The 18,577-nt window shown below is 39.3% G+C and overlaps 1 protein-coding gene across 17 annotated transcripts in view; it reads left to right on the top strand.

Annotated features, from left to right (window-relative positions):
• SCMH1 (Scm polycomb group protein homolog 1) overlaps positions 1–18,577 on the top strand; it is a 196,408-nt gene that overhangs the window by 105,300 nt on the left and 72,531 nt on the right. For all 17 annotated transcript variants that reach the window (XM_067725707.1, XM_067725717.1, XM_067725718.1 and 14 more), the window contains one exon: positions 8,032–8,275. In XM_067725707.1, coding sequence (XP_067581808.1) covers positions 8,032–8,275 — 244 coding nt within the window. The remainder of the gene's footprint in view (positions 1–8,031; positions 8,276–18,577) is intronic.

Genomic DNA, 18,577 nt, shown 5'->3' with positions numbered 1-18,577 from the left:
CAATAACAATAAAACAAACAACCCAGTCCAAACGTGGGCAGAAGACCTAAATAGACATTTCTCCAAAGAAGATATACAGAATGCCAACAAACACATGAAAGAATGCTCAACATCATTAATCATTAGGGAAATGCAAATCAAAACTACAATGAGATATCATCTCACACCAGTCAGAATGGCCATCAAAAAATCTAGAAACAATAAATGCTGGAGAGGGTGTGGAGAAAAGGGAACCCTCTTGCACTGTTGGTGGGAATGTAAATTGATACAGCCACTATGGAGAACAGTATGGAGGTTCCTTAAAACACTACAAATAGAACTACCATACCACCCAGCAATCCCACTACCGGGCATATACCCTGGGAAAATCATAATTCAAACAGAGTCATGTACCAAAATGTACATTGCAGCTCTCTTTACAATAGCCAGGACATGGAAGGAACCTAAGTGTCCATCAACAGATTAATGGATAGAAAGAAATGAAATTTAGTTATTTGCAGTGAGTTGGATGGAAATAGAGTCTGTCATACAGAGTGAAGTAAGTCAGAAAGAGAGAAACAAATACCGTATGCTAAAATATATATGGAATCTAAGAAAAAAAAAAGTTCATGAAAATCCTAGGTGTAAGACGGGAATAAAGACACAGACCAGGCTTCCCTGGTGGCGCAGTGGTTGAGGGTCCGCCGGCCAATGCAGGGGTCACGGGTTCGTGCCTCAGTCCGGGAAGATCCCACATGGTGCTCAGCGGCTGGGCCCGTGAGCCATGGCCACTGAGCCTGCACGTCCGGAGCCTGTGCTCCACAACAGGAGAGGCCACGGCAGTGAGAGGCCCGCATACTGCCAAAAAAAAAAAAAAAGACAGAAACCTACTAGAACATGGACTTGAGGATATGGGGAGGGGGAAGGGTAAGCTGTGACAAAGTGAGAGAGTGGCATGGACATATATACACTACCAAATGTAAAATAGATAGCTAATGGGAAGTAGCCGCATAGCACAGGGAGATCAGCTAGGTGGTTTGTGACCACCTAGAGGGGTGGGATAGGAAGGGTGGGAGGGAAGGAGACGCAAGAGGGAAGAGATATGGGAACATATGTATATGTATAACTGATTCACTTTGTTGTAAAGTGGAAACTAACACACCACTGTAAAGCAATTATACTCCAATAAAGATGTTAAAATATAATGATAATAAATTAAAAATAAATAAAATAAAAATAAAAATTGAAAAAAGACACATGCACCCCAGTGTTCCTTGCCGCACTATTTACAGTAGCTTGGTCATGGAAGCAACCTAAATGCCCATTGACAGATGCATGGATAAAGAAGATGTGGTACATATATACAATGGAATATTACTCAGCCATAAAAAGGAACGAAATTGGGTCATTTGTTGAGGCGTGGATGAGCTAGAGACTGTCATACAGAGTGAAGTAAGTCAGAAAGAGAGAAACAAATATCGTATACTAACACATATATGTGGAACCTAGAAAAATGGTACAGGTGAACCAGTTTGCAGGGCAGAAATTGAAAGACAGATGTGGAGCACAAACGTATGGACACCAAGCAGGGAATGGGGCAGGGTGGTGGGAGTGGTTGTATGATGAATTGGGCGATTGAGATTGAAATTTATACACTGATGTGTATAAAATTGATGACTAATAACAACCTGCTGTATAAAAAATTAAATAAAATTCTAAAATTAAAAAAAAATAAGGAAACACAAGCTTTAAATGATACATTAAACAAGATGGACTTAATTGATGTTTATAGGATATTCCATCCAAAAACAACAGAATACACATTCTTCTCAAGTGTTTATGGAACATTCTCCAGGATAGATCATATCTTGGGTCACAAATCAAGCGTTAGTAAATTTAAGAAGATTGAAATCATATCAAGTATCTTTTCCAACTGCAATGCTATGAGACTAGATATCAAATAAAGGAAAAAAATCTGTAAAAAATACAAACACCTGGAGGCTAAACAATACACTACTTAATAACCAAGAAATCACTGAATAAATCAAAGAGGAAATTAAAAAAAACCTAGAAACAAATGACAGTGAAAACACGATGACCGAAAACCTATGGGATGCAGCAAAAGCAGTTCTAAGAGGGAAGTTTATAGCATACAATCCTACCTTAAGACACAAGAAACATCTCAAATAAACAACCTAACCTTACACCTAGAGCAGTTAGAGAAAGAAGAACAACAAAACCCCAGAGTTAGCAGAAGGAAAGAAATCATAAATATCAGATCAGAAATTAATGAAAAAGAAATGAAGGAAACGATAGCAAGGATCAATAAAACTAAAGCTGCTTCTTTGAGAAGATAAACAGAATTGATAAACCATTAGCCAGACTCATCAAGAAAAAGAGGGAGAGGACTCAAATCAAAATTAGAAAGGAAAAAGGAAAAGTTACAACAGACACCACAGAAATACAAAGCATCCTAAGAGACTACTACAAGCAACTCTATGCCAATAAAATGGACAACCTGGAAGAAATGGACAAATTCTTAGAAATGCACAACCTGCCAACACTGAATCAGGAAGAAATAGAAAATATGAACAGACCAATCACAAGCACTGAAATTGAAACTGTGATTAAAAATCTTCCAACAAACAAAAGCCCAGGACCAGGTGGCTTCACAGGCGAATTCTATTAAACATATAGAGAAGAGCTAACACCTATACTTCTCAAACTCTTCCAAAATATAGCAGAGGGAGGAACACCCCCAAACTCATTCTATCAGGCCACCATCACCCTGATACCAAAACCAGACAAAGATGTCACAAAGAAAGAACACTACAGGCCAATATCACTGATGAAGATAGATGCAAAACTCCTCAACAAAATACTAGCAGACACAATCCAACAGCACATTAAAAGGATCATACACCATGATCAAATGGGGTTGATCCCAGGAATGCAAGGATTCTTCAATATACACAAATCAATCAATGTGGCACACCACATTAACAAATTGAAGGAGAAAAACCATATGATCATCTCAATAGATGCAGAGAAAGCTTTCGACAAAATTCAACACCCATTTATGATAAAAAAAACCCTGCAGAAAGTAGGCATAGAGGGAACTTTCCTCAACATAATAAAGGCCATATATGACAAACCCACAGCCAACATCGTCCTCAATGGTGAAAAACTGAAAGCATTTCCACTAAGATCAGGAACAAGACAAGGTTGCCCACTCTCACCACTCTTATTCAACATAGTTTTGGAAGTTTTAGCCACAGCAATCAGAGAAGAAAAGTCAATAAAAGGAATCCAAATCGGAAAAGAAGAAGTAAAGCTGTCACTGTTTGCAGATGACGTGATATTATACATAGAGAATCCTAAAGATGCTACCAGAAAACTACTAGAGCTAATCAATGAATTTGGTAAAGTAGCAGGATACAAAATTAATGCACAGAAATCTCTTGCATTCCTATACACTAATGATGAAAAATCTGAAAGTGAAATCAAGAAAACACTCCCATTTACCATTGCAGCAAAAAGAATAAAATATCTAGGAATAAACCTACCTAAGGAGACAAAAGACCTGTATGCAGAAAATTATAAGACACTGATGAAAGAAATTAAAGATGATACGAATAGATGGAGAGATATACCATGTTCTTAGATTGGAAGAATCAACATTGTGAAAATGACTCTACTACCCAAAGCAATCTATAGATTCAGTGCAATCCCTATCAAACTACTGCTGGCATTTTTCACAGAACTAGAACAAAAAATTTCACAATTTGTATGGAAACACAAAAGACCCCAAATAGCCAAAGCAATCTTGAGAACAAAAAACGGAGCTGGAGGAATCAGGCTCCCTGACTTCAGACTATACTACAAAGCTACAGTAATCAACACAGTATGGTACTGGCACAAAATCAGAAATATAGATCAACGGAACAGGATAGAAAGCCCAGAGATAAACCCACGCACATATGGTCACCTTATCTTTGGTAAAGGAGGCAGGAATGTACAGTGGAGAAAAGGTAGCCTCCTCAGTAAGTGGTGCTGGGAAAACTGGGCAGGTACATGTAAAAGAATGAAACTAGAACACTCCCTAACACCATACACAAAAATAAACTCAAAATGGATTAAAGACCTAAATGTAAGGCCAGACACTATCAAACTTTTAGAGGAAAACATAGGTAGAGCACTCTATGACATAAATCACAGCAAGATCCTTTTTGACCCACCTCCTAGAGAAATGGAAATAAAAACAAAAATAAACAAATGGGACTTAATGAAACTTCAAAGCTTTTCACAGCAAAGGAAACCATAAATAAGACCAAAATACAACCCTTAGAATAGGAGAAAGTATTAGCAAATGAAGCAACTGACAAAGGATTAATCTCCAAAATTTATAAGTAGCTCATGCAGCTCAATAGCAAAAAAAACAATCCAATCCAAAAATGGGCAGAAGACCTAAATAGACATTTCTCCAAAGAAGATATACAGATTGCCAGCAAACACATGAAAGAATGGTCAACATCATTAATCATTAGAAAAATATAAATCAAAACTACAATGCGATATCATCTCACAGCAGTCAGAATGGCCATCACCAAAAAATCTAGAAACAATAAATGCTGGAGAGGGTGTGAAGAAAAGGGAACCGTCTTGCACTGTTGGTGGGAATGTAAATTGATACAGCCACTATGGAGAACAGTATGGAGGTTCCTTAAACAACTAAAAATAGAACTACCATACCACCCAGCAATCCCACTACTGGGCATATACCCTGAGAAAACCATAGTTCAGAATAAGTCATGTACCACAATGTTTATTGCAGCTGTATTTACAATAGCCAGGACATGGAAGCAACCTAAGTGTCCATCGACAGATGAATGGATAAAGAAGATGTGGCACATATATTCAATGAAATGTTACTCAGCCATAAAAAGAAACGAAATTGAGTTATTTGTGGTGAGGTGGATGGACCTAGAGTCTGTCATACTGAGTGAAGTTAAGTCAGAAAGAGAAAAAGAAATACCATATGCTAACACATATATATGGAATTTAAGAAAAAACAAAGGTCATGAAGAACCTAGGGGCAAGACGGGAATAAAGACACAGACCACCTAGAGAATGAACTTGAGCATATGGGGAGGGGGAAGTGTAAGCTGTGACAAAGCAAGAGAGAGGTATGGACATATACACTACCAAACATAAGGTAGATAGCTAGTGGGAAGCAGCCGCATAGCACAGGGAGATCAGCTCAGTGCTTTGTGACCACCTAGAGGGGTGGAGTAGGGAGGGTGAGAGGGAGGGAGACACAAGAGGAAAGAGATATGGGAACATATGTATATGTATAACTGATTCAGTTTGTTAAAAAGCAGAAAGTAACACACCAATTTAAAGCAATTATACTACAATAAAGATGTTTAAAAAAAAAGTACAAATGTTACTACCTAAAAAGCCATTCTTACAGAAAAAAAAGATCTGTAAACTCCTGTTTGAGACAAAAGAGACGGATCATTCAACTTTTTTATATACCTGTACCTAAAAAGGAAAGCAAATTGCTATTGTATGTTTAGATGCACTTAGATAACGTCATGATATTTGAAAAAAAAAAAAAAAGGAGAATCTGCCTGCCAGTGACTTCCCTCCTGGTGCAGTGGTTAAGAATCCGCCTGCCAATGCAGGGGACACAGGTTTGAGCCCTGGTCCTGGAAGATCCCACATGACAGAGCAACTAAGCACATGCGCCACAACTCCTGAGCCTGCGCTCTAAAGCCAGTGAGCCACAGCCACTGAAGCCCACGCACCTAGAGCCTGTGATCCGCAAGAAGAGAAGCCACCGCAGTGAGAAGCCCACGCACCGCAATGAAGAGTACCCCCCGCTCGCTGCAACTAGAGAAAGCCCACGTGCAGCAGCGAAGACCCAACGCAGCCAAAATAAATAAAGGGAGGAGGGAGGGGAGGAGGAAGAATCCACCTGCCAGTGCGGGAGACACGGGTTCAAGCCCTGGTCCAGGAAGATCCCACATGCCACAGAGCAACTAAGCTCGTGCGTCACAATTACTGAGCCTACGTTCTAGAGCCCGCTCACCGCAACTAGAGAATGCCCACGCACAGCCAGAAAGACCCAACGCAGCCAAAAATAAATAAATTTATTTTTTAAAAAAATCTGAATCAATGGAGAGGGGAAAAGGGAAGAAAATTCAGTTGATTTTTAAGGAGAAAAAAGAAGTTAAAGGTACAACTTGAAAAATCAAGTTAAATAGAAATGTAGACAGTATGATAATTGTAATAAATTTATATATATCAGTTATCACAAGAAATTAGCTTAAACTCATCAGTTTAGTCAGACATAGATTAGATTGTTTTTAAATCTAGCTACATGCTGTTTACAAGAGACACTGCTGAAATATGACAGAAAGGTGTTGAAAGTTAAAGAATATAAAATGTATACCGTGCAAACCTTTATCAAAATAAAGCTGGTGTTAACTATACTGAAATTAGACAAAGAAGACTTGGTGCTAAAAAGCATTAAAGAGGTTAGTATCTAATGATAAAAAATATATACTTCACCAAGAAGATAAAAGTTATAAATATACATGCTCCTCAAAAACATAGCCTCAAAGTAGGAAAAGCAAAATTTGACAGAATTATGTGGAAAATTTGGAACATCCACAATCATTAGGAAATATTTTAATACACATCTCTCAATAATTGATAAATCAAACAGACAAGAAAAAATGGTATATCAATCAGCATAAGCTAATCAGTATTAAATGTTGATCAATTTTTGAAAATCAGTTGCATTCCTATTTAACAGCAGCAAGTGGTTTGAAAATAAAATTTTTAAAGGTGCTCTTTAAGATAGCAAAAGAATTACAATACGGCCAGAAAAAAATATTACAATATGGTTTGTAAAAAGCATGAGACATTTGTAAAGGAATTTTTAAACTTACACTGAAGAAGAAATCTATGTTAAAGAATACTTAACAGATGGAAAATACTATCATGTTCCTGGATGGAAAGGCTCAATATCATACATACAAAGGTTATTTCTTCCCAAATTATAAGTTCACTGGGATTCCAGTCAAAATACAAGTAGGGTTTTTCTGTGGAACTTGAAAAGCTGATCCTAAAATTCATATGAAAGGTCAAGGAGAAAGAATAGCCAAAACAATACTGAAGAATAACAAGGTAGGGAGACTTTTTCTGCCAGATACCCGTTTAATAAGACGTTATTGGTACACGATCAGACAGTAAGACGAAGGGAAACAGAATAGAGTATACAACACTTTTTTGGAAACTTTATCTATGCAACTGCATTGCAGATCAGCACCCAAGAACTAGCTACACTACTGGAGAGACTGTACAATGTTACAACTGCTTTGGAGGGCAATTTAACAATATTTAATAAAGTGGAAGATGTATATATCTATCCTATAACCCACCAATTCTACTCCTAGGTATACACCCTGAAGAAATCCTGCCACATGTGAACAAAGGAACAAGTGCAAGAAGGGCCATTAAAACTCTTTTGAAATAGTAAACAATTCATAACAACGTTAAATGTCTGTCAAAAGAGAATGAATAAATTATGATATATACGTGTAATGGAGTACTATTAGCAGTTAAACTAGAGCTAAATTTATCAACATGGATACGTTTCAAAAACAATGTTGAACAAAAAAAGCAAGATGTAGAATGATATGTTCAGTATAATACTATTTATATAAAATTTAAAAGTATGCAAATGGTTTGTACATATAAAGTATAAAACATGCATGGGGAAGGGCACAAAAGGGGATTCAGCCTTATCTGTTACCCTTTATTTCTTGGAAAAAAAAAAGGATCTGAAGCAAAGATGTCAAAATAACAGGATTAGCAAAGTAATACTTTGGTATACTTTGAAATTCATTTAAAAGAAAGACTAAAGCTCCATTATAAATCCTATATAGCAGTCATTTTTTAATCATCCAAATGAAATAGTCTTTTGGCATACATAGCCTCTCTCTTTGCGTCTAGGTCTGTGTATTTCTGTCTCTCATTTAGGAACCACCATCACCTTCTCACAACTTCTTCAAAATGGGAATGAAGCTGGAAGCTGTGGACAGGAAGAACCCTCATTTCATTTGCCCAGCCACTATTGGGGAGGTGCGAGGCTCAGAGGTGCTTGTCACTTTTGATGGGTGGCGAGGGGCCTTTGACTACTGGTGCCGCTTCGACTCCCGGGACATCTTCCCTGTGGGCTGGTGTTCCTTGACTGGAGACAACCTGCAGCCGCCTGGCACTAAAGGTAAATGCTCTTAAAATTGGAACCCAAGTTGGTAAGGGAGCCTACTTAGATCTCTCATGGTCAGCATACCTTCACCAATAAACCTCACTCGTAGGCAAAGGAGGAGCAAGGGCCAGCAACTTAGGTAAAAACCAATGTCTACTGAAGAGTAATCAGAAGCAGTAAGAATTTAAATGTCACATGAAGCTAGACATGGAGTTTGGCATAAAGTAAAAATTCCTTGCTCTAAACATCTTGGCTTATTTTCAGGCAACTAGCTTCTCATCTCTCGTACTCTTACTACTAGCCTGTTTCAGAGTTTGAGTAGTATCATTCTTGAGGTGCACATTCTGGGTTTGTAGATGATCTGGAGTAACATTGTATTATATAAAAATACTTAACAAGCACTGTAGCATAATGGAAAAAGCATATGCTTTGAAGTAAGATAGACTTAGATTTGAGGTCCAGCTCTGCCTTTTGCCAGTTGTGTGGCTTTGGTCAGTTAGTTCACCTCTCTAAACTTCAAAATTCCTTGTCTGTAAAAGAATACCTACTTCATAAAGTTACTGTGAAGAATAAATGAGATTACATGGGTAAAATGCTTACATAATATCTGACAAATACCAAATGCTAAACAAATGTTTTTACTGTATTACTACTACTATTATTATAGTTATTATATATTTATTATAACTACTATATAATATGCTATATTATCATTATAATACTATTATTAAAATAACCACTACCTATGGGAGAGTATATATAAAGTACTAGAATAGTACCACAGAGTAGTTGAACAGTCAGTGATATTTCTAATGATCACAATGTTGGAGATCATCCAGGATAGAGTTTGAGGTAGCTCTTTTTTTTTTGGCTGCATTGGGTCTTCATTGCTGAGTCAGGCTTTCTCTCTAGTTGTGGCGAGCGGGGGCTACTCTTCATTGTGGTACGTTGGCTTCTCATTGCAGCGGCTTCTCTTGTTGTGGACCACGGGCTCTAGGCACGTGGACTTCAGTGGTTGTGGCTCGCGAGCTCAGTAGTTGTGGCTCACAGGCTCTAGAGCGCAGGCTTAGTAGTTGTGGTGCAAGGACTTGGTTGCTCCACAGCATGTGGGATCTTCCCAGACCAGGGCTCGAATCCATGTTCCCTGCATCGGCAAGTGGATTCTTAACCACTGTGCCACCAGGGAAGCCCAAGGTAGCTCTTAATAAAGAAAATAAATAATAAGAATTTCATCCCCTCAAGTACTTGTGAGTCTGAGGGAATGGAAAGTCACCCTTCCTATTGTCTTTGGGTTTCTTTTCTAAACCTCTATCAAATTCACTCATTCAATTAGCCAGATATTTATGTAGCACCCAACTGTGAGCCAAGCTGAGGATACAGCAGTTACAAGATGAAAAACATTCATGAAGTGCTCTCATGACACTTCCATTCTAGAGGGATGAGATAGTCAATAAACATTTAAGTCAAGAAGTAAACAAGGTGATTTCAGGTAGACAGTTTCTCCTAACGAAATAAAGTATGATAAGAGTGTGACAGTAAAGGTGTGATTATGAAGAGAGTTACTTGTTTAACAGCTTTATTGAATATAATTGAAGTAAAATAAATGGCACATAAAGTATATAGTTTAAAAAGTTTTGACATATGTATATATCCATGAAACCGTTACCATAATCAAGGTAATGAACATATCCATCATCCCCAAAAGTTCCCTTGTTCCTCTTTGTGGAGGGGGAGCTTTTTTAGATACAATTTTTTTTTAGGAAAAATTGTCTGAAAAGAGATATTTGAATTCAATGACAAGAAGAAGCCATCCAAGGAAAGAGAATTCCAAGCAGGCAGATGTGACAAACCTACAAGGGTGTTGAGACACGAATGAGTTTATTATGTTTCAAGGGCAGAAAGAACACTGCTCTGACTACAGTGCACTGTGTGAGGGGCAAAGTGGCAAAATCGTGTAGGATCTTGTAAGCCAGAGTGAGAATTTGGATTTTATTCTAAACATAGTGGGGAATCATTAGAGGGTACTATGTAAGGGAGTAACAAAATCTGATTTACTTTTTTAAAAAATCACTTGTACTTGTATCCAAGAATACAAAAGAAACTTACGACTCAACAATAAAAAAGATAAATAATGCAGTTGAAAAGATGGGCAGAGGACTTGAATATTTCTCCAAAGAAAATATACAAAAGGCCAATAAGGACTTGAAAAGATGCTCAGCATCTTTAGTCATTAGGGAAATGCAAATCAAAGCCACAATGAGATACCACTTAACACCCATGGGTATGGATATAATCAAAAGACAGACAATAACAAGTGTTGACGAGAATGTGGAGTAATTGGAACTCTCATACATTGCCGGTGAGATTGTAAAATGCTGCAGCCACTTTGAAAGCAGTTTGGAAGTTACTCAAAATGTTAAACATAGAGTTATCTGTGACCCAGCAAGTCCACTTGTGGGTATATACCCAAGAGAATATAAATCATATGCCCACACAAACATGTACCATGAACTTCATGGCAGCATTATTCGTAACAGCCAAAAAGTTGAAATAGCCCAAGAGTTCATCTGATAAAAAGATAAATAAAATGTGTTACATCCATATGAAATATTTGGCAATAAAAAAGTGAAGTACTGATACATGCTATAACATAGATGTACCTTAAAAACATTATGCTAAGTGAAAAAGCCAGTCACAAAAGACCACACATTTGCAGTTATATGAAATGTCCAGAATAGGCAAAAACATAGAGACAAAATACACTAGTGGTTTCTAGGGGCTTGTGGGGCGGAGGGAGGAAATGGTAAGTGGCTGCTAATGGGTATGGGGTTTCTTTGGGTGATGATGAATGTGTTCTGAGGTCAGATGGGGATGACGTTTGCACAACTCTGTGAATCTACTAAAAACACTGAACTGTGCACTTTAAAAGGGTGAATTTTATGGTATGTGAATTACGTGTCAATAAAGCTGTTACGTAAAACATCACTTGCGCTGCTTTATGGAGAATGGGTTGTGCCATGGTAACTGCAGAGGAGGAAAAGATAGGGTTGCTTGGATTAGGTTGGTGGCACTGAATGGAGAGAACTTGAGATGGGGGCAGTGTAGGGGAGAGAAGACAGACTTCCTGCCTCAGGAAAGTGCTACTCCTCTATATGCTTCCAGAAACAAGTGCCCTGGGGTCAGTGTGAGAAATCCATTGCCCTCCCTCTGCAGACTCTGTGAGATAATCTCTCTGTGGAAGTAGCAGGAAGAGAAGTGCCTTAAACGTGATAATGGAGTCATTTTTGCTTTCTTGAGACTAAAACAGGATAAGCCTTGGTGCTCCGGGGTATATTCAGTTAGTAGGTTGATTTTCTTACTTTCTTGCTTAAAGAACTCTGCTATTTTAACTGGTAAATCTCCTAGGGCAATTGGGCAGTTCTCAAAAGCCAGAGGAGCTTGAGAATCTTTGTGTTCAGAAATTACTGGACACGTATTTTCTTCTGACTGCACGCTATGCTGATAAGAAATATGGCACACCATGTGGCTGACGATTGCAGAGGTGTTTGCTGGCTCTTTCCTTCTCTTCAGTGTATCTCTGGAGATCTTAGATTTTTAACAGAAGGACCAGGCTTAGAAGGTAGGAGGTTCTTCCAGTTGGCATTTCCAGACCAGGTCCTTCGGTCATCATTCCAGCAGCTGGGTTGTTTCCTGCAACAACTCCCTCCTCCCACACCTCATACCCTCAGTAGAGCTTATAATGTAGCTTTCAGTAATAGAACTTGGGCCATCTCAGTGTCCTGGCTAAGAAGCAAGTGATACAACGTGGAAAAAATGTGATTACTCAATTCATTTCACAAAACAAGATGTTCTCTATGTGTAAGCCTGTTCTCTTTCTAATCATACTATCTCTTTCCTTTCTACCTTCTGGTCATTAGTGTGCAAATGTTAAAAAATTCAAGTCTTATACGATTGTTTCTTGCCCACAGTAAGTAGGAAAAATTCCAATATTCATTTGATGTTCTTTTACACACATTATTTCTTTTTATCTTCTGCTAAATCTAAACTAGGTATTTTCAGATACATTTTATTTATGAGAAAAGCAAAGTTCAAAAGATTAAGTGACTTGGTTCTATTGATAGCTGAGTCTAGAGGGAGAGGCCATGGAGATCTTTTAGTAGGGCCATCACTTCGAGCCATATTACCTTCACACATCTTCCTGTATACTCTCCCCATTCTCCTTTGGGCTCTCTTCAAAGCTTCATTTGAGACCCTGGGTTCTGGCGTCCAGATCCTGATATGAAGTAGGAAAGAAGCAGTGTAGCGTAACATCAGAGAATTGAAATGAAGCCTAGCCCCAGCTAGGGCACAAGCTTGTTTTATGTCTTTGAGCCAGTCATTCCTTGTCTTTGAGCAAGTCATCTAGTTTGAACTAGATGATCCTTGAGGGTCCTTCCACCCCTGCGTAGTGTACAGGTTCCTGACCTTGAGGATAGGTAACAGGTGACTCCTATGACTGTCTTCTACTTGATTCCAGATCCATCAGCTCACCTCCCACCTAACTCTGCACTCCACCCACACAGGGCTCTGCCTCTCTAAGGGGACTCTGCATGCTAGCTGTTTCTCCTTTGTTAAGCCAGTAGGAATCCTTTTTTAGGTCCTAAACTCCTGGGCCAAGCCACTTCTGATGAGCAGCAAACGCCAAGCTTGCAACTAATCCAGGGTACTGGTTATAAAAGGCTGAAGGTTTTTTTTTAGCTGATCACTTTTTTTGTGTGTGACTTAAAATAAAACTAAAACAGAGGCAAGCTTTACTTTTTAAAATTAAAAAACCAAATAAAGAGTTCAGTCCACTTGGCATGACTATAATGTTAATTAGGCATTTAATAATCTACTAAACTGCCCCCTCCTTTGCTCTGAGTTCAGGTGGGCAAGACAGTTTCAGATTATAGCTTAGCTTCCTGTGTAATGAGATCCAAGCTATTTCATTTTTTTTAAATATGTATTTATGTATTGGTTGTGCTGGGTCTTAGCTGGGGCACGTGGGATCTTCCTTGTGGCATGCAAACTCTTAGTTGCAGCATGCACCTGGGATCTGGTTCCCCAACCAGTGATCGAACCCTGCATTGGGAGCGTGGAGTCTTACCCACTGGACCACCAGGGAAGTCCCTGTATTTTTATTATGTGTTAATATATTATTATTCTGGATTATACATCAGTCTCTTTTGTCTTCACATAGTGTGAATTTGGTCTGGCTGCTCTCTATGCTGTTGCAAATATGATGGTCCAGTAGAGGTGCAGCCCTTGAGCACACCTGTTGGAGTAAATGGTCAGCCAGGCTTCCTTTACCCTTTCAGTCTACGCTTTCTACCTGCAGCATCATACGAAGAGAAAATTTTCAAAATCTGACTTACTGCTGTGGCTGAAATGCTGGAGAGTACTCTCTCTAACCTGGAGAGTAAGAATTTGATACTTAAAAACAAAACTCAGAATATCTCTTCCATTTTTTTTTTCTGTGAAACTTTTTTTTTTTTTTTTTTTTTTTGTGATACGCAGACCTCTCACTGCTGTGGCCTCCTCCGTTGCGGAGCACAGGTTCCGGACGTGCAGGCTCTGGACGCGCAGGCTCAGTGGCCATGGCTCACGGGCACAGCCACTCCGCGGCATGTGGGATCTTCCCGGACCGGGGCACGAACCTGCGTCCCCTGCATCGGCAGGTGGACTCTCAACCACTGCGCCACCAGGGAAGCCCCTTCTGTGAAACATTTTTAAAAGTGTGTCCCATACTTTATGGATGGATAGTCTCTTTCTGTTAGAAAACTACATAGGAAACTATACTGTAATCACTTTGGAATTCTGGGTCAGAAAGAGGGTTGGTTAAATTGTAATCCTAAACTATGCAAGGAAAAACTAGGTAGAGGCAAGAATAACACAACTAAGGCTGTCACGAGGTCAACTAATGGGCTGATTTTCTTCAGCCAGCCATCAGTTCATTCAAGTTCTAAATATAAAGTCATGACTAAGTGCTAGTCGTTGGATCGATTGATAGGAATTTTGCCTTTAGAGTTTATAGTTTTGTGAGCATATAGACCAATGGAGAATTATGACTTTGCAGTAATAAAGTACAGAAGGGCCCCTAACCTAGATTGGAGGATTAGAAGTTGAAGGTCAGGGAAGGCTTTCAAATGAAGTGACATCTAAGCTGAAATATGAAGGATGGGGAGGTTGAGAAAAGAGTTGTAGCTAGCAGTGGGGAAGATGAGTGGAAGCCCAAGATTTTTTATAAACTCTGATTGAGGACCTCAGAAATGTTTAAATGACTAGATTGTAGGGTGTAAGGAGAGGAGTAGAAAGAAATAAAGCTGGAAAGGAAGGCACAGGAAATATACAGCTTCCCTTATAGACCATTTTAAGGATCTGAGTCTTTTCCTTAAGAGCAGTAAGAGCCATTGAATGGGACTTAATCAGTAGAGTTACAGGTTAGATTTGTGTTTTAGAAGAACCATTCTGATAGCAATAAAAGGCTGGGTGGCTTCCTGAAGCTGGAGTCAGAGGTGTCAGTTAATAAGCTGTTATTATATTTCAGGTGAGAGGGAGAATTGAGGCAGAGACATTGTGGTGAAAAGATAAGATGGGGGGCATGGAGTATTCTTTGAATAAAGAAGCTAAAATGTGAGTTCTTAAAGTTTATTTTAACACCTATCACAACTATTTTATTTATTTAACAAAGTTACCACTGCAACCTGTAAAATAATACTGGTTTTTCAGTATAAGGATTAATGAGGGAGCTAAAATTCTTCTTTCTACCATGTCTAGAAAGTTAGGATTCACTTCTGCTTGGAGTCCTCGTTAAGTGGAACTAATTTATTAACTTCATCTTTATATCCCCAGCACTTGGTACATAGGTATTTATTCAATAATATCTGTTGAGTAAAATAGATCATGCTGTATTTTCTGATTCCATTTCTGTTCATCATCATCTAAAGCCATTATTCACTCAGGTACAAAAGTGAGAGTGCTACTACAATTTTAACAGCAGACTGAAATTTATTTAAACTAATGTTTCTGTTTCTTAAATCTTGGAAACCTTGTGGCCAAAAATAAAAGTGTCAGAGGGCTCCCATCGCCAGAAAGGTATATCTTCGAACCCATATTCACTCACGTCTCTGTCACAAAACACATGTACACCTGGACTACCCCCTGCTCTTCCACCCAACTTCTTTTTCTGCTAAGCCACACAAGCAGGAGAATGTCCTCTCTGCAGGAAGCTTCTGGCGGCCAGTATACCCTCTCCTCTCCTGAGAAGCTGTGTACTAACCATGTCAGAAAAGGCGGGGGGGGGGGGTGTTTGTTAATAAGTGAAACAAATTCTTTGGTGCCCTTCATGAGGACAGCCACTTGGCTATTTGACAATTTTTCCTTTTACCCTCTCAGACATACTAGTTCCAGGCCTTGCCTTCATTTAATATACCATTCCCTCCCTACACACACACACACACACACACACACACTCCCTCTCTCTCTCTCTCTCTCTCTCTCTCTCTCTCTCTCTCTCTCTCCCTCTGTCTGTCATTATTCGGCCTTGTATTCTAATCACATTTAGAAACTCTGGCCTTTATTCATCCATCTACCCAACAATTGTAGAGCAGCCCCATATTAGCAGTGCTAGGTTCAGTGGAGATTTTAGAGAAGTACCTACTTCCCAGGTTGATTGAGTGACTGAAATGCGAAAGTGGGTGTGCAAATGCATAGAACCATATAGCGCAGAGTAGATGCCCCCTTTCTGTTAGTTCTGTCTGAATTTAGATGTCTAGACATCCCAAGAAAAGGGAACTGCACAGAGAGACACTTAAGTGCTCTATTTTGGTCAGGAAAAATATTTGTGAGATGAGGTTTGTATGGTGAACTAGTACTCCCATGACTGCTTTTCTCTTGATTGTATGCTGATGGTACATAGCTAGAAATGGGAATATGAAGAAATGAAATGAGTGGCACTACATTATGAAGCAGGCGATCTGGGTTCTCTCACTGATTCTAATTATATCTGCTTAAGGGACAGTAAAACCCCATGTCTCTCTTCCAGCTTCCTTAAGCTGCCCCTTGGCTCTGCCCAGTTCTCTCTCCTGCCTTCACCAACCACAGATGCCTGAGAGTGGTAGCAATTTTCTGGCACATATAATGAAACAACTGGCATCTCTCAAACTCCTGGAAATAGTGAGATGTGATGTAGGCAGTTCATAAATTTGACCACACCTGCTGTTTTCTTGGGAATACTTAGACCCATGTAGTTTTCTTTGGCAAAAAGCTTTTATTAACACCTGCTGTGTGCCAGCATCAATATATATCAACTTGCAAAATGCCCTATTTTAAATAAGTGTAGGTGGTTCTCAATAAAGTCACATTGGAAACCAGTAATGGAAACTCCTTGTGTAACATTTTTCCCCTTAATTCGCTAGATGGTTTTTTAAGGAGATACTACAGTTATAAATAAGAATTTCTGAATCTCGATTATGACTTCCTAGGAGACAAACAAAACGTAAACATTCATGTATATCAGGAAGATGAGGGGAACTGGGCAAACTTGTAGAGCAGAGAAGAACAGAAGATTATGCGGTGATATGGCAAGAAGGCAGGAGTTTAACTGTAAGCTTTTTAGATAGACAGTCTTACGCTGAGGAAGGCTGGAGTGTATTCATTTGACTGTATGGCTGACCGGCAGGTGCTTCATCACAATGTGCTTTTATGCCACCTATCCAAGTGGCCTAGACTTGACCAGACACGTTAGCAGACCATCTTCTGAGAATGTGTAGCCCTCCACTTGCTGAAATTGTTCCTGAATCCTCTTACCTATTGCCCCAGCCACTCCCTTGAGTTTTAGTAATATGAGGTTTTTGAAGGTGGCTCTGGTCCTATCATGCATGATTTTCTTATCCTTCTGTTTTTCCCACTCTCTACAGATTTATCAGCCTGAGAAGTCCCCAGGAAAACATGAGATGTCTTTATAGTTGCAGAGGTCCTCTATCCATGTTGTGGGAATAAGAGTCAGGAGGGAAAGAAGGAGCTAGATATGGGGAACTGAATGTGTTAACTCAGCTAGATAGGAGCAGGAGGCAACCCATGCTTTATTACGTGAACTGGAATTTAGAGCAGTGGAGTTTCAGCCTGGGCATCGGCCCAGCTGGCAATACATAGCTGAACCCAGCCAAGTTGAGCAAAGCTAATAAGGAACACATCCTCTAAATTACTATGCCAAGACCAAGGATACACTGCTGTGAATGGAAACAAGATCCCAGTCCAGGAAACTGATAAACCAAATGGATTTCCCCCTGTTCTTTTTTTTCTTTTCCATTGTTCATGTTCTATGTCATGTAGACACACACACACACACACAAGCTGGACTTATATTTTATGAATCAGTTTCTAACTCCATATGCTGTGTTGTTGCTGCAGAGAGGAAAGATCTGATAATGAATTCTTTGGGGGCAGTTAAGACTCCTAACTAAGGATTACTGGAGACATAGAAGTCCTCAGTTCCCTGATGCCCTTCATTATTATAACTAGGCATGTTTAGTTCTTTATCTTTTCCTTTATTTGGGGATACTCTCTTGTTTATTGGTTTCAGAGTAACATAGTGGAAAAAGCATGGACTTTGTAGACTGAAAAATCTAGATTCAAATCCTAGCTTTAGCTGTGTGTCCTTTTGCAAGTCTTTTAACCTCTATGAGTTCAGTTTCTCCATCCTTAAAATAACCAAATATAATGGTTGTCTTAGGAAGAGATGAGGCACTTTTGTGATTCTTTGAGTTGCAAACTGAAGTAGCCACGTTTTTCATGGAACATCATCTTTACTTCAAAGAACAACTGACTCCAATATTTGGCAGACACTCTCTCCAAAATTAAGTGAGACAGTCACTTCAAGAAAGACAGCCTGGGACTTCCCTGGTGGTCCAATGGTTGAGAATCCGTCTTGCAATTCAGGGATGCCGGTTCAATCCCTGGTCGGGGAACTAATCCCACATGCCATGGGGCAACTAAGCCCACACGCCACAACTATTGAGTTCGCGCACCTAAGCTAGAGAGCCCACACGCTCTGGAGCCCATGCGCCACAACTAGGGAGAGGCCCAAACACTGCAACAAAGAGCCTGCATGCCGCAACTAAGACCTGACACAGCCAGAAAATACATATATATATAAAAGACAACATATAAGCATTTGCTGTAAATGATAAATTTAAACTTACAAGTGAGTATTAGAATTTTGGAAAACTTGTATCCACCAACATGAGCTTAACATCTTCCCAATATGTAAAGAATTCAGAGTCATTCTTTACCATGTCC

This window comes from Pseudorca crassidens, chromosome 2 (genome assembly GCF_039906515.1).
Source record: "Pseudorca crassidens isolate mPseCra1 chromosome 2, mPseCra1.hap1, whole genome shotgun sequence".
NCBI lineage: Eukaryota > Metazoa > Chordata > Mammalia > Artiodactyla > Delphinidae > Pseudorca > Pseudorca crassidens.
The sequence above is the reverse complement of the archived record's forward strand: the minus strand, read 5'-3'. Positions and strand labels throughout refer to the sequence as shown.